At 54.6% G+C, this 14,101-nt stretch overlaps 1 protein-coding gene across 7 annotated transcripts in view; it reads left to right on the top strand.

Moving 5' to 3' along the window:
- Positions 1-14,101, top strand: part of HECTD4 (HECT domain E3 ubiquitin protein ligase 4) — a 137,300-nt gene that overhangs the window by 110,022 nt on the left and 13,177 nt on the right. For all 7 annotated transcript variants that reach the window (XM_004595287.3, XM_058656827.1, XM_058656828.1 and 4 more), the window contains 11 exons: positions 450-586; positions 984-1,110; positions 3,334-3,471; positions 4,764-4,900; positions 5,045-5,205; positions 6,867-7,048; positions 8,046-8,251; positions 8,493-8,623; positions 8,913-9,118; positions 10,193-10,372; positions 12,490-13,796. In XM_004595287.3, coding sequence (XP_004595344.2) covers positions 450-586; positions 984-1,110; positions 3,334-3,471; positions 4,764-4,900; positions 5,045-5,205; positions 6,867-7,048; positions 8,046-8,251; positions 8,493-8,623; positions 8,913-9,118; positions 10,193-10,372; positions 12,490-13,796 — 2,912 coding nt within the window. The remainder of the gene's footprint in view (positions 1-449; positions 587-983; positions 1,111-3,333; positions 3,472-4,763; positions 4,901-5,044; positions 5,206-6,866; positions 7,049-8,045; positions 8,252-8,492; positions 8,624-8,912; positions 9,119-10,192; positions 10,373-12,489; positions 13,797-14,101) is intronic.

Below are 14,101 nucleotides of genomic sequence, written 5' to 3'. Positions count from 1 at the left end.
AAAGGTTTTTTTTTAGTTATCTTCCACCTACTGCTTCACTCTTCAGACAAACACAGCAGGTAGGGCTGAGCCAGGCCGAAGGCAGCAGTGGCCTGGGACTCCATCCCCGTCTCCTGCAGGGGTGGCAGAGTCCCAAGCAAATGAGTGTCTTCTGCTTTGCTAGACACCTGAGCAGGGAGCTGGATTAGAGGTGAGATAGCCTGGACTCGAACTGGCTCCTGTGGGACAGCAGCCTTGCGAGTGGCAGCTCAGCCCACCGTGCCACAGCGCCAGCCCCAGAGGACGCACAGATGACATGGTATTCCTTGATTCTGTGCTTTGCAGTTCCTCAGTGTACTGTGATAGGAGTTTGTCATGCAAATTAAGGGAATCCTGTTTGTCCAAGGTGAGAAGGTAATGATTTTTCCAATATACTCCTGCTTGGGATTCACTGTCATGCTTTGTTCTAGAATACGATAGTGACACCTCTTGCCATTATAAAGTGGAGCTCAGCTATGAGAATTTCATCACCTCTGGCCCAGATCCTCACCCGCCTCCCATTGCTGATGATGAAAGTGATGACGATGACGACGATGACATCCCACAGGTAAGAGCCCTGTGGGCAGCATCTGCTTAACTCCCTGGTACCTGGGATCCTGGTGTGAGGGGGTAAGGCCGGTGTTAGGACGCAGCTAATTGTCACTGTGCGAGTGCTACCTGGAGCCTTGCTTTTTCTAACCACCTGTCGGTAGCCATGTCTGTCCAGGAGTTGGAGAGATGAGTGCTGGCATAGGAACCCTGCAGCTTTCTGAGGAGAGCAGACTGCCAGTCAAGCTGTCCCTCTCCAACCCCAGATGTGTGCGTGCCGTGCAGGGGTCTGCACCTTGCATTGCTGTGCCTGGGGCTGGAGTTGGGGGAAGGCCCCAGGAGAGCTGTACGTCTGGAAGTGACTATGACTGCATGAGGTACTCCTCCTCTGCTCACAAGTTTCCTTCTCTTTCTAGGAGGACCACTATGCCCTGCTGGTGAAAGCCTGGGAGACCAAGGTCTTTCCTACCATCCGGAGACGCTTCCGCAATGAGGCAGAGCGAAAGTCGGGCCTGGACCAGATAAAGGGTGCTTTACAACTAGGTCTGGGCCTGCTGTTCTCCTTCGGTGCTCGCGTAGTGACTTAGAGCCAGGGGATATGACAGTGACGGTGACAGTCAGGAGGGGGGCTCCATGGTGCCTCCTGCACCCCTGTGAGTCCAGTGCTCGTTTGTGAGCTGCGCTTCTGTGTGCTCCTCGGTCTGACTTGGGGACCAAGTTGATGGGTTGGTGAAATGAAACTGGAATGGGTATGAGGGCAGCTGCATGGTGTGCTGGCAGACACTTGCCTCAGCACTCACAGATGGACCACTGGTCAGCTCTGGGAGCATGGGGAAGTTTGCTAACATGTCTGGGCTTTCCTTAAAAGGGAATCAGTAATAGTAGCTACTTGGAAAAACCAGGTTAGGGCCCGGCGGCGTGGCCTAGCGGCTAAAGTCCTCGCCTTCAACACGCCCCGGTATCCCATATGGGCGCCAGTTCTAATCCCGGCCGCTCCACTTCCCATCCAGCTCCCTGCTTGTGGCCTGGGAAAGCGGGCGAGGACGGCCCAAAGATGTGGGACCCTGCACCCGTGTGGGAGACCTGGAAGAGGTTCCAGGTTCCCGGCTTCAGATCGGCACAGCACCGGCCGTTGCGCTCACTTGGGGAGTGAATCATTGGAAGGAAGATCTTCCTCTCTGTCTCCCCTCTCTGTATATCTGACTTTGTAATAAAAATAAACAAATCTTTACAAAAAAAAAAAAAAAAAAACGAGAAAAAAAAAAGAAATACCAGGTTAGCCCGGGTGAGGCTGTGTGCCTTCAGTTTACAGCCTTCTAAATCACAGAGATTATGCTGGGTTCCAAATGCCGCCTGGCCTCTTGCACCATGTGGCTTCTCTAATGAAGACAGCCGCTCATACCCACACCCTTCCTGCACGTCATGTTATCAGTGAGTCTGCACTTCACACAATGGGTGGTGGTTTGAAGGCCTATTTCCCCCTCTGTTTGCTTTTTGAGAAAATATTTATTTTATTTAAGAGACACAGAATACGGACAGGCAAAAAGGAAGCTCCCATCTGCTGGTTCACTCCCCAAACGCCTACAACAGCCTGGGCTTCAGGGATCACATCCGGGAACTCAGGCCAGGCCTCTCCCTGGGGGTGGCAGGCATCCGGCTACAAGAGCCATCACCGTTGCCCCAGCCTCTGCCTCACCAGGGAGCTGGATCAGGGTGATACCTAGGCACTCTGGTCAGGGGCATGAGCATACATCTACTTTTTTGTTTAAGGTTTATATATTTATTTCAAAGATACAGTTATAGGTGGAGGAAGAGACAGAGATCTTCTGCCCACTGATTCACTGATTCACTTCCCAAACTGATTCACTTCCCATAGTGGCTGGAGCTGGGTTTCGGGCTGGGCCAGATTAAAGCCAGGAACATTAACAAGAAGCTAGATTAGAAATGGAGCCACTGGAACTCCAAATGGGGCCCATATGGGATGCCAACCACCGAGGCAGCAGCTTTACCAACCTAGCCATGACGTGGCTCCTTGATGACATCCTAACCTGCATCGTAATTACACACCTCAGTACTCGCCCCTGCACCTGCCTTTGGACATCCAGAAGGCACAGCTGTCCTTCTGATGCATGCCTGTGTGATGGCCCTGAGGGCCAGCCCCATCATGTTAGGCCACCTGTCATCAAGTCCCCCAGAGAAGGTTCCTGAAGCCAGCCACATACTCCACTCAGTGTGACTGGTGGTCTTGTGCTCCCTAACTCTGCCTATTGGACCAGGGCGTGGTTTGTTTCTCTTATCCACTTTTAATCTATTGCAGAGATTGTTGTCCCATAACCCTCTAATAGCAAGCCATGGTTTTTTGCTCATCCTGTCTGATGCTTCTTTCTGCAGGCATGCTGCTGTAACAGACGCCCCCTTTAGTGCTGGCATTAGGACCTCGCAGGTTAAACCACCACCTGCAGTATCAGCATCCCATGTGAGCACTGGTTCAAGTCCCAGCTGCTCCACTTCTGACTCAGCTCCTTGCTAATGTGCTTGAGAAAGTGGAGAATGGCTCAAGTGCTTAGCCTCCTGCCACCCCCATGGGAGACCTGGATGAAGGTCTAGACTCTAAAAGACATGCATGTGGTATTAATCTTGTTAGATCCACCCAAGTGCAGTCCCAGAGAGCTGCTGCCACACACTGCTGGGAAGACTCCCTGTCCTCCATTCTGGACAGCAGTCCGCAGTGCAGTCGAGCTGCAGCTCACGCTGTTACGTTTGCAGGCATGGTGGATATTGCCCGGCAGACGGTGGAATTCCTCTACGAGGAGAATGGTGGTATTCCGAGAGACCTTTATCTTCCCACTATCGAAGACATCAAGGACGAAGCGAACAAGTTCACTATTGATAAAGTTCGAAAAGGTTCTGCCTTCCTTCTTACTTCACCTATGGAATTCTTGTAAAAGAAGTAATTGAATTTTCCCCAACCCTGAGCTAAGCAGCTGGTCTCCGTTCACTAAGGGGCTTGTTCACTAAGGCTTCCCCTTGTGAAGTCCTCAGGCACCCTGTGGGGCATCTGTGGACCTGTGGCCTCTGGTGGCCTCTCCCACATTCCCAGAACTTGGGCGTGTGAGCTGCTTAGACAGGAAGTGGGCCTGGTCAGATGCCATCAAGACACCTCAAATCGAGTCCTGGCTCCCAGGTTATTCTTGGCCTTTTAGAACGATACTAAAATGTGCCTGTTTGGTTAAAAGCCTCCTGCACTTGAGGACGATTCAGAAAATGCGTACAATGAAAGAAGACTCATTTTTAGAGTTACCAGGTGATCCTCAGTGTCAGAACACCGTGTCAGGCATAAGCGCCTACATTTGATGTTTTCTCTCTCTTTCATCCTCTTTCCCTCTCTTTGAGATACAGTTCACATCCCTGAAATTCATCATTTTGAAGTATATGATTTGGCAGATTTTAGTATGTTCACTAAATTTTGCAGTCATAAAACTCACCTCTTCTTCTGGAACATTTTCATTCTGCCCCCTCACCTTGCCAGGCCAGGCTCAGAGCCTCTGATCTCCACTCTGTCTCTAGGCCCTTTGCTAGGGTGAACGTTTCTTGTGAATGGAATCACACAGCATGTCTTGTGTCTGTCTCCTTTTACTTAGTGTAATGTTTTTCAAGATTCTTGGCCATTGTCATGGTATTAGGCCCTGCATTCCTTTCTATGTCCATTTCATTCCGTCTTGTGGATAGGTCCTATTCTGTTGACTCGCCCACTGATGGATATTTGAGTGGGCTCCACCTTTGGCCCCTGTGAGTAATCCTCAGTCAGCATTTGTGTGCGCGGCGTTGTGTGCACCTGTTTTGTTTCTGTTCGGTAGAGAGAGCACTGGACATGCTCGGTCATTTGGTAACTTTCCCTTCCTTAGTGACTAATGGTGAATATCTTTTGATTCATCATTTTTAATTTCTCTGTAAGGAAATGATTATTGAGACCTCAAGGACATTTTTAATGAGCTTATTTGGCTTTTTGTTTTTTAAATGTTAACAGTATTTATGAGATTTTGTTATATTACCTTCCAGCATGAGCTGCGTTCCTTTTCTGGTTATATAAACCTGCAGTTGTGTCATGCTGCAGGTGTGTTTAGACCCTGAAGTTCAGGGTCCTGGGGTGCCCTGGTTCTTGTTCCTGATCACACCCCTCTGTCTCTGCTCCCCAGGTCTCACAGTGGTGACCCGCTCTCCGGACAGCAACAATGTTGCCAGCAGCACTGTTGGAACTGCTCTTCCCAAATTTGCCATCCGAGGGATGCTGAAGACCTTTGGGCTCCACGGGGTTGTCCTGGATGTGGATTCAGTGAGTGAGGGCGGTTCGGGTCAACGAGCCTGTTGTATGCACTGACACTGCTCACTTACGGTGACCTTTGAAGTATTCTTACATACATAAACTTGGCTGGGAACGTCAATGCTTGGAAAATCCAGTGAACTTTTCCTGTTGTAGGTGAATGAGCTGGTGCAGGTGGAAACCTACCTCAGGAGCGAAGGGGTGCTGGTGCGATACTGGTACCCCATTGACATGCTGGAGAGGCCCCCCGCTGGCTACCGAAGGACTGCCACTAACGGGCTCGTCACCCTGGACAACACCAACCCTCAGATTCATAGGTAACACTGGACCTTCTTCCTAAAGGATCATGGAAACCCGCTTTGTGGGTTTTACCACATGTACTGTTCATCCTTATGGCGTACGAGGCCTCACCTTCCAGAACCTGTGCCCCTGTGTCCAGTCGAGGCCTTCCCTCTCCACAACTTGCAGTGTGTGATCAGATCTCACTGTCTCACTCCCCTCATTCAGCCTTCCCCGTGGCTTTCTGTTCCTGCCCTCTTACGTCGAGCACGCTCACCTCCTCCGCTGGGCTCCGTGTTTGCCCAGAACTTGGCATGGTCATCTCATCCTTGTGCTGGAACCGGCAGGTTCCTGATCCTGACGTCTCACCCAGGACTTGATACTTTTGCTTTCTGTTGTTTTATTGAAACTTACTTGTGTGTCTTCTCTTTGGAGTATAAAGGTCTGTGGTGGGGACATGGGCTTGTTCATTGTTGGAGATTCCAGCACATGTTGCAGACTGCTAGAATGTCAACATGGTACCAATGAGAGCTTTTCAAGCTTTACTTGCAGTAAATCTTTCAGTCCTATTTTTTAGCCAGGATCTTTGACAAATGAAACCTGTTGGCTATCAACTCAAAAGAAAGTCCTGGTAACATTATAGTCAGCCTACCTCTCAATATTAACATAATGAGCTCATTTTTTGGAGCAATATTATATTGGCATACAATGCAGATTTGATCAAGCCACTGGTTGGATTTCTGGTCCTAGCAGATTGCCAGCGGTGTAGTGTGCCAGGCTGTATCCCTACTGTGCCAGGCTATGTCCCTACTGTGCCAGGCTATATCCCTGCTGTGCCAGGCTATTTCCCTGCTGTGCCAGGCTGTATCCCTACTGTGCCAGGCTGTATCCCTACTGTGCCAGGCTGTATCCCTGCTGTGCCAGGCTGTATCCCTACTGTGCCAGGCTGTATCTCTGCTGTGCCAGGCTGTATCCCTACTGTGCCAGGCTGTATCCCTGCTGTGCCAGGCTGTATCCCTACTGTGCCAGGCTGTATCCCTGCTGCTTCTGGTTCTAGTTCCTTACAACAGCGTAGAAAGCAGTGATGACAGCTTAAAGGGCTCACATTGCTGTCTGTCCCATGGGAGACCTGGGTTAAGTTAGTTCCTGGCCCCTGACTTCACCCAGACCCGGGCCATTGGAGGAGTGAACAGGTAAACAAGCAGGAGCTCTCTCTCTCTCTCTGCCTCACTAATGGATAAATTCTTGATTTGCTCAATTCTAGACTTTATGGAATCACACTATAGGAGTTTTTTTGCATCGTATACTGTTTTCAAGTCACCCCTAGTGTAGTGCAAGTCAGGGCCTCGTTCTTTTTTGTTGGTGAAGAATAGGTAGTGTAGGCATAGACTGTTTAGTTAGTGGACATTTAGGCTATTCGCACAGTTTGGCTGTTATGAATAGTGCTTATGTGAACACACATATACAAGTGGTTGTGGAGACACGTATTTCCATTTATTTTTTCACAGTGCCTTTTGAGTCAGGAAAGCTGAAATGTAACAAAATGTGGCTTTCTGTTTAAAACACGAGTGTCTCAGCTGAGGTGCGGAATATGGGGCTGGAAAAGAAGTTGCTGGTGGTGTGGGAAGCGTGTGGCATGGCCCAAGTGCAGGCCCATGCATCCACACTCAGGCCATCTCCCCGGCCCCTTCCCCGGCAGGGAGCTGCTGCGCTGTGAGGCCGCGCTCGCCAGGCTCTATTGCCGCGTGGCCCTGCTCAACATCTTCGCCCCCAAGTTGCCTCACATGTTTACCCGCCTCTTCCACATCCCTGCCGTCCGGGACATCACCTTGGAACACCTGCAGCTGCTGTCCAATCAACTTCTTGCTCCCCCCCTTCCAGGTGAGACTTGGCTTTGTCGCTGTCACCCCAGCAGTCGGCCTAGATTTGGGTGGCCCTGACGCTGAGCCGGGCCCCTAGCAGGGGTGTGTTTGGTGGCATCCTTCTCCCATGCCAGGTGAAGAGGCTCAGCAGGATCCTGTTAGGCCGGTGTGGCTGAATGACCTTGGCATGCTTTGTCACTCTGAAGCATGTCTAATGCACTCTTAGTTGTCAATCTGTGAAGCATTCATTGAAATGCCCAGACTGTGGTTCGAGGAAGAGCAGGTGCTGTTTACGAAGCCCCATCTCTGCAGTACTGCTGCAGACATTCAGTGTGGCCCTGGAAAGAGAAGAGTGTTCTCCACTCCAAAGCAGACCCTGTCCAGGTCCTCCTGAACTCGGGCAGCCCCGTCCCAGGGGGCCAGCTCATGGGCTTCTGTTAAACCTCAGCCTGGAAGTTAGGGCTCTGGCTGGCTTGGCTCCCACAGCGGGGGGTGTAAGTGCGACTTCACCCTTGGCCCCTTCTGAGACTGAGGGGCCGTGCGCCCTCCCCCGGCACCTCAGCCTCCAGCCAGCTTTCCTGAACTTGCAGTGGCTGAGATGGAGCTGGCGGGGCAGTGCTGCCGGTGCTCGGAGCAGGAGCCTCCCCGGCATCTCGGGTCGCTGCCTTCCAGCTCACAGCTGCGGGTCCCAGCCAGGACAGCTCCATGCCAAGTCCCCCCAGCAGCTCCCTGGGTGGCTTGGGGTGGCCCTGGGTAGCCCCACAGAAATCTGGAGAGGCCCTGAGACCCTGCATCCAGCATCATGGGTTCACTACTTGGGCCTTTAGGTAAGATTTTTTTTTTAGGAAATAGGATTGGTGCTCAAGAGAGATGTTGATTTACTAGCACCTGTTAGCCAAGACATGCTCTCTGTTATATCCAACGGAACCTACCCCGTGCTCTCCGATGCTTCTTAGGTTCTCAGGGCCTCTGGCTGCCGTGGTTCCTGTAACCGTCCTCTCTTCTCCCCTCCGCAGACGGCACCATCAGCTCCAGCTCCATCCTGCTGGCACAGTCGCTGCAGCACTGCATCCACTCACAGAACTGCTCGGCCACAGACCTCTTTTACCAGGGCAGCTCGCAGACGGTGCGAGAGTGGCTGAGTGTCGCCATCACCCGCACCCTGCACCAGGGGGAGGAGAGCCTTCTGGAGCTGACGAAGCAGATCTGCTCCTTCCTGCAGGTACAAGTCCAAGGTGGCTGGCTGCAGATCCTCCCTCCCCCAGACCCCACCCCAACCCCCTGGATTTCTTCCTCTTAGAAGCTTTTCTGCTTTGTTCCGCCTGCAGTCGGCTCTCCTCCGGAGAGCTGTATTTGTCCTGAGTCTTGCAGTGTGTGCGCCGGCTGATTCCTCGCACCCCGTCAGTGTGCAGTGCTCCTGCTGTGACTAGCAGGTGGCTTTCCTCATTGAACCTCCTTTGCAGACAGCACCGGAGCAGTTCCCCTCTGAGGAGTTCCCGATTTCCGAGTCCAAAGTCAACATGGATGTTAACTTCCCTGGGGCAGCTTTCGTTGTTGTATCTTGCAAAGAAAGTCAGTCTGGATTCCGCAAAGAGTAAGTGACTCCTTTCTCACCAAGAGAAAAGCCAAGTGGGTTCTGGTGATGTCAGCAGAGGAAAGAAGCCCCGGGGGTTTTATTTTTTCGTGCATACTGTTGTGAAAATTAATTTAGAGTCTTCCCCACATTTCCATGTTTGGGAAATTAGTCTTCACAGAGAATGTGCTAGTAACTACTTACGTCGGCTTCTCATGTAGCTTTCCTCTGCCTCTGGCGAGGAAGCATTGCTGATCCTGGCTGGCCTGTGGGGCTGGCCTGTGGGGCTAACATCCATGCTCCTTCTCAGCTCCTCACTGTACAAGGCCCCATGGGCCCGGGTGCTGGTCTATGGGCTCGGCCACAAAGTGAAGCGGAACGGCCAACTGAACCTCATCGAGGCTGCCTGCTACCCCCGAGACGCGTCCCCAGCCAACACGGGGCTCGCCCCGCCCCCCACGGCCGACCAGTACCCTTCAGTGGTCCTCTCCACGGACAAGGTCCACATCAAGCTGGGTGAGTCGCTAGTCCACTCATGCCATGTTCGGCTTGGAGGGAGAGTGTGTCACCTGCTGTGTTCAAACCCCCATCGGTCAGGGCAGGACTGCTTGGCCGCAGGTTGTAGAGGTCGCCTGAGGGCAGCCTGACAGCCACTGTCTGCAGCCATAGGTTTCCCTCTGCCTTCCCAAGTGCGCTGTGGGCCGTGTGCCCTGGAACGTGATTGAAATAGTGTGGTCTTGTCCTTGCCCCACCGCAGGTCAGATGGTCTGAGCTGCTGTCGCCTGAGTTCTAGTTAAACCAAGTTCTTGAATGTGCAGTGTGGCTTCTGGGGTGCTAAGCAGAGCAGGTGTCTGTGCCCCAGCTGCTCCTGTCCCCCTGGGTTCCCTTGTGAAACCTCCTGGGTCCAGGGTTCCGATGAGGGCCCACCTCCGGAACCCTCCAGCTGTGGCCACCTGTCCCTGTCACACCCTGCAGCCAGCTCTGCTGTTCAGGGCTTGCTGCCTTAATCATCTCCCTGGCAGCATCAGCAGGTAAACAGTGGCCACAGGGAGCAGGGAACCCCACCCGGGGCCTCCGGAGTGGGTCGGGGATTGTCAGTGGCCTCTGTCTGCCCGCTGCCTCGAGGGGAAGGACGGAGGCAATTTGCGATGCAGTGATATATTTGGAGGAACCAACACTTGAGACCTTTCTCCTTGTGCCTTGGTCAAGTGTAGGCCATGGCAGGGACAAAAGGCAAAAGGCAAAAGGAGGCAAGCCCAGGTCCTGGCAGAGCCCAAGCTGTGGGCGGAGGCTGCTGGGCCCCCGGGGCAGTAGCCTGGTCCTGGTGGGCTTGCAGCTGCTGCCCCCCAATTCTGGACCACACAGCCACATGAGGAGTGCGTGTCCTCTGTTCCCAATCCTGTCTCCCTTGCTTTTCAGTAAATGTGCTGCGTGGAGGGCTGGCTGCTGGCTCCTCCTGCGCCCGCTGCTCCCACAGTGCCAACAGAGCCAGGAGCCCTGCTGCTCCACTGCCCGGCCGTTCCTTGCCGCAGGCTTGTCTGGCTCAGTGGCCCCTGTTGACTTGCTGTCCTCTGGGGCTGTCCTTTCCAGGCGTGTCCCCGCCGCCTGGAGCCGTGCTGGTGTTACACTCTCTGCCCTTGGAGTTCCCGCTGGCCATGGCCTTTGCCGAGCAGCTGCTGTCCTGGAGATCCGAGGACGGCGAAGGGAAATCAGAAGACGAGCCTGACAGCATTCCAACCTCGGTCCTCTTGCTGGTGGTGGAGCTGCTGGGTGAGCCAGGGGAGCCCCGGGGCCCGGGCGGCCGTCACGCAGTGACTGGGGCCTAGACTGTTCATACAGCCTGTACCGCCATACCCAAGGTTTGCAGAATATTCCCATTATTTTATGTTATTTTTAAAGATTTGTTTATTTTTATTGGAAAGGCCGATTGACAGAGAGAAGGAGACAGAAAGATATCCATGCCATCCGCCTCTTCCCTCCCCAAGCAGCCGCCACAGCAGGAGCTGAGCCAATCCAAAGCCAGGAGCTTCTGCCAGGTCTCCCGTGTGGGTGCAGGGTCCCCAGGCTTTGGGTTGTCTTCAACTGCTTTCCCAGGCCACAAGCAAGGCACTGGATGGGAAGTGGAGCAGCCGGGACATGAACAGGCACCCATCTGGGAACCCAGCAGTTGCAAGATGAGGATTTAGCCACTAGGCTACTGCACAGAGCCCACCCCCATTATTTTGAGGGGTGGCAACTAACCATGAAACAAAATTAATTCTATCATACTTGATGTCAGTGTATAAATACATGCCATCGCAACTTTGAGGGCGCGGAGCAGCCTGCTGGTGGGCAGGGCTTCAGCAGCAGACCTCGTGACCACACAAATCCTAAAAGATGGAAAGGGCTGTGAAGAGCTGTCATCCCAACATGCAAATTATCCCCACTAACACTGAGCTTCCGCTCATGGCGGGCCTGCCTGAGTGCTTAGGGATGAAGCAACCTGATTTCTGACATGATCAAAACTGAGGATGAGTTTATGAATGCGTGGAGGGACAGATGGGTGTGTATGGACCAGTAGCAGCAGGCTCATGGAAGAACTCATGCGCTGGGTATAAAGGCTTTACCATGTCTTTCCTCAACTTCCCCGCATTTTTTAAAATTTTTTCGTAATGTTGGACGCGGACAAAGCTTGCAAACTGAGATGCCGTGTGACTGTCCTCTGCGACAGCCATGGCCCGGGACAGCTGGGAGTTTATTTCCAATCAGAATTCTCAGCGTCACTCCTGGTGAGCAAGCAACTGAGCCCCCATTTTTGCAGGTGCACCCTGATTCAGACTCCAGGAAGTCTGCCCCGCCGGCCCAGGAGTCCTTGTCCCCTGAGCTAACCGCTGTTTGCTCTTTGTGGACTCGGGGCTCAGCGTACTTGCCTGGACACGGGCCTTCTGTGCCCACCAGCCCTCACAGCCCCTCACCTGACCTGAATCCTCTACTCGCATCCAGCTTCTGGTAGCCTGACTATGGAATGGAAGTGGAGTGACCCCTGGCTCATGTCACCTCCACAGGATTGCTGCTGGGAGCCCGAGCCATGCCTGTCCACACTGGTTTAGCAGTTTGTGTTATAGTCAACTCCTTCCTCCTGTTTTAAAGGTTAGATCTAGTTTTAGGGCCTGGTGCGATAGCGTAATGGCTGAAGTCCTCACCTTGCAAGCCCAGGATCCCATATGGGCACCGGTTCTAATCCCGGTGGCCCCGCTTCCCTTCTAGCTCCCTGTTTGTGGCCTGGGAAAGCGTTGGAGGATGGCCCAAAGCCTTGGGACCCTGCACCCATGCCGGAGGCCCAGAAGAGGCTCCTGGCTCCTGACTTTGCATCAGCTCAGCACCAACCATTGCAGCCACTTGGGGAGTGAACCAGTGGATGAGAGATCTTTTTCTCTGTTTCTCCTTCTCTCTGTAAAATCTGACTTTCCAATAAAAATTAAATAGATAGAGGCTCTGGGTCTGTGGCCTGGTTCACCCTGGCAGGAATGTACCAAATGCCAAGTAAGCTCTGGTGGGGAAATCCATACGGTGCGGTGTTTGCGTGCTATGTGGTGACACTGGATCGTGTACCCTCAGCAGCAAGTGTCCAGTGCCTGGGCAACATGGTTCTAGCTGCTACTGGCCACCTGGCTGGGGCGCGATGGGCAGCAGAAGATCCTGAGCCCGCTGTCCTGTGGCACGGCGGTTCAGGCGAGGCCTGTCTACCAGCTGTCCCTCCGGCACCCACCTTGGGTGTGGGGCTCCAGGCCCCTGCCTTGGCAGGGTGGTTCTGCAAGTTGACTCCACGCAAGTGCCTAGCTTGCGTTGCACCTGCAGCGAGCCCACATCAATGACTAGCTGTGTTCCTGGTTTTCCCTTTGCCTCAGGCAACTTCCTGTGGACCACAGACATGGCGGCCTGCATCAAGGAGCTGGTGTTCCACCTGCTGGCCGAGCTCCTGCGCACAGCACATAGCCTGGAGCAGCGGAAGCGCCCCGCTGGCCTGTCCTCCTCCCTCGCCCTCCAGCTGAACCCCTGCCTGGCCATGCTGATGGCCCTGCAGTCGGAGCTGCACAAACTGTACGACGAGGAGACCCAGAGCTGGGTTGCAGGCGGCTCCTGCGGGGGCGCTGGGGCGGTGGCGCTTGGTGACCAGGGCCGCTTCTCCACGTACTTCCACGCCCTCATGGAAGGCTGCCTGGCGGTGGCTGAAGTGACCCTTCCCACCAACATGAGCGTCACAGCCAGCGGGGTGACCTCGGCCACCGCCCCGAACCTCAGCGACTCCTCGTCGTCTTCCTCATCCTCCCCAGGACAGACTCCACAGAGCCCCAGCCTCCTGTCCAAGCGGAAGAAAGTCAAGATGAAGCGGGAGAAGGCCGCCTCCTCGGGCAGGCGCCAGTCCTCCCGCTCGGTGGACGCGGACGCTGCGGTGCTCAGCATCGGGGGCGGCAAGCCCGAGGACATGCTGTGGTTCCATCGCGCCCTCACCTTGCTCATCATCCTGCGGCACCTCACCAGGAAGGACCCTCAGGGGCTGGGCGTGACCAGCGACGCCATCGCTGACGCCTGCCAGGCGCTGGTGGGCCCCACTGCCCACAGCCGCTTGCTGGTCATCTCCGGCATCCCCACCCACCTGGACGAGGCCATCGTCCGAGGCGCTATCCGCAAGGCCTGCAATGCCCACGGCGGGGTCTTCAAAGACGAGATCTATATTCCGCTGCAGGATGAAGACCCCAAGAAGCCCAAAGACAAGGCCGAGCGCAGCGATGGGCAGGGTGAGTCGGAGAAGACCGTGGGTCTGTCCAGTTCCGACGGTGTGGAGGTGAGCTCGTCCAGCAGCTTGGCCCCAGCCGCGAGCGCCAGCGCGTCAGCCTCCACCAGCCAGGCCTCCATCTGCAGCTCCCAGGGTGTCTCCCAGCCTGTCAGCGAGCTCTCGGTGGACCCGCTGCCCTCCAGTCTCGAGCTGCCCATCCCTGCAGGCCTGTTGGAGCCCCACGTGGTGTCCAGCCAGGAGAGCTTGGACACCTCCCTGTGCAGCACCGGCAGCCTGGGCAGCCTGGGCAGCCTGGCAGAGCCCCTGGACAACGCAGAGACTGCCTCCGTGTCGGATGTGGGCTCCGTATACCCCGTCACCTCCCCGAACAGCCAGCCCCTCGCGGGCCGCCCCATCAAAGGCTTCGCGGTGGTGGAGGTAACATTTCTCACACCTTGGCAACCTAGTAATTGTGTCCGATTCGCAACCCCAAGGCTCCTTGCACCTTCCCAAGTTAGCTGTAGGGCATCGAGGAATAGGTGATAATGGAGCGCCAGGGGTTCTCCCAGGGCAGCTGTTGGAAACAGCTGGATGGTTCTGCTGCCAGTGTGCCGCCAGGGGTGGAAGGGAGCCGACCTTCAGGTGCAGCCCAGCAGTGTGCCTGGAGCGGTCTTGCCCAGTGGCCCTGCTGGGTGTTTCTGCTTTCCGAGGGCGCACCCGTACGCGGCCAAGTCATTTCTCAG

This window comes from Ochotona princeps, chromosome 29 (assembly GCF_030435755.1).
Source record: "Ochotona princeps isolate mOchPri1 chromosome 29, mOchPri1.hap1, whole genome shotgun sequence".
NCBI lineage: Eukaryota > Metazoa > Chordata > Mammalia > Lagomorpha > Ochotonidae > Ochotona > Ochotona princeps.
This window is presented reverse-complemented; position numbering and strand designations above follow the sequence as displayed.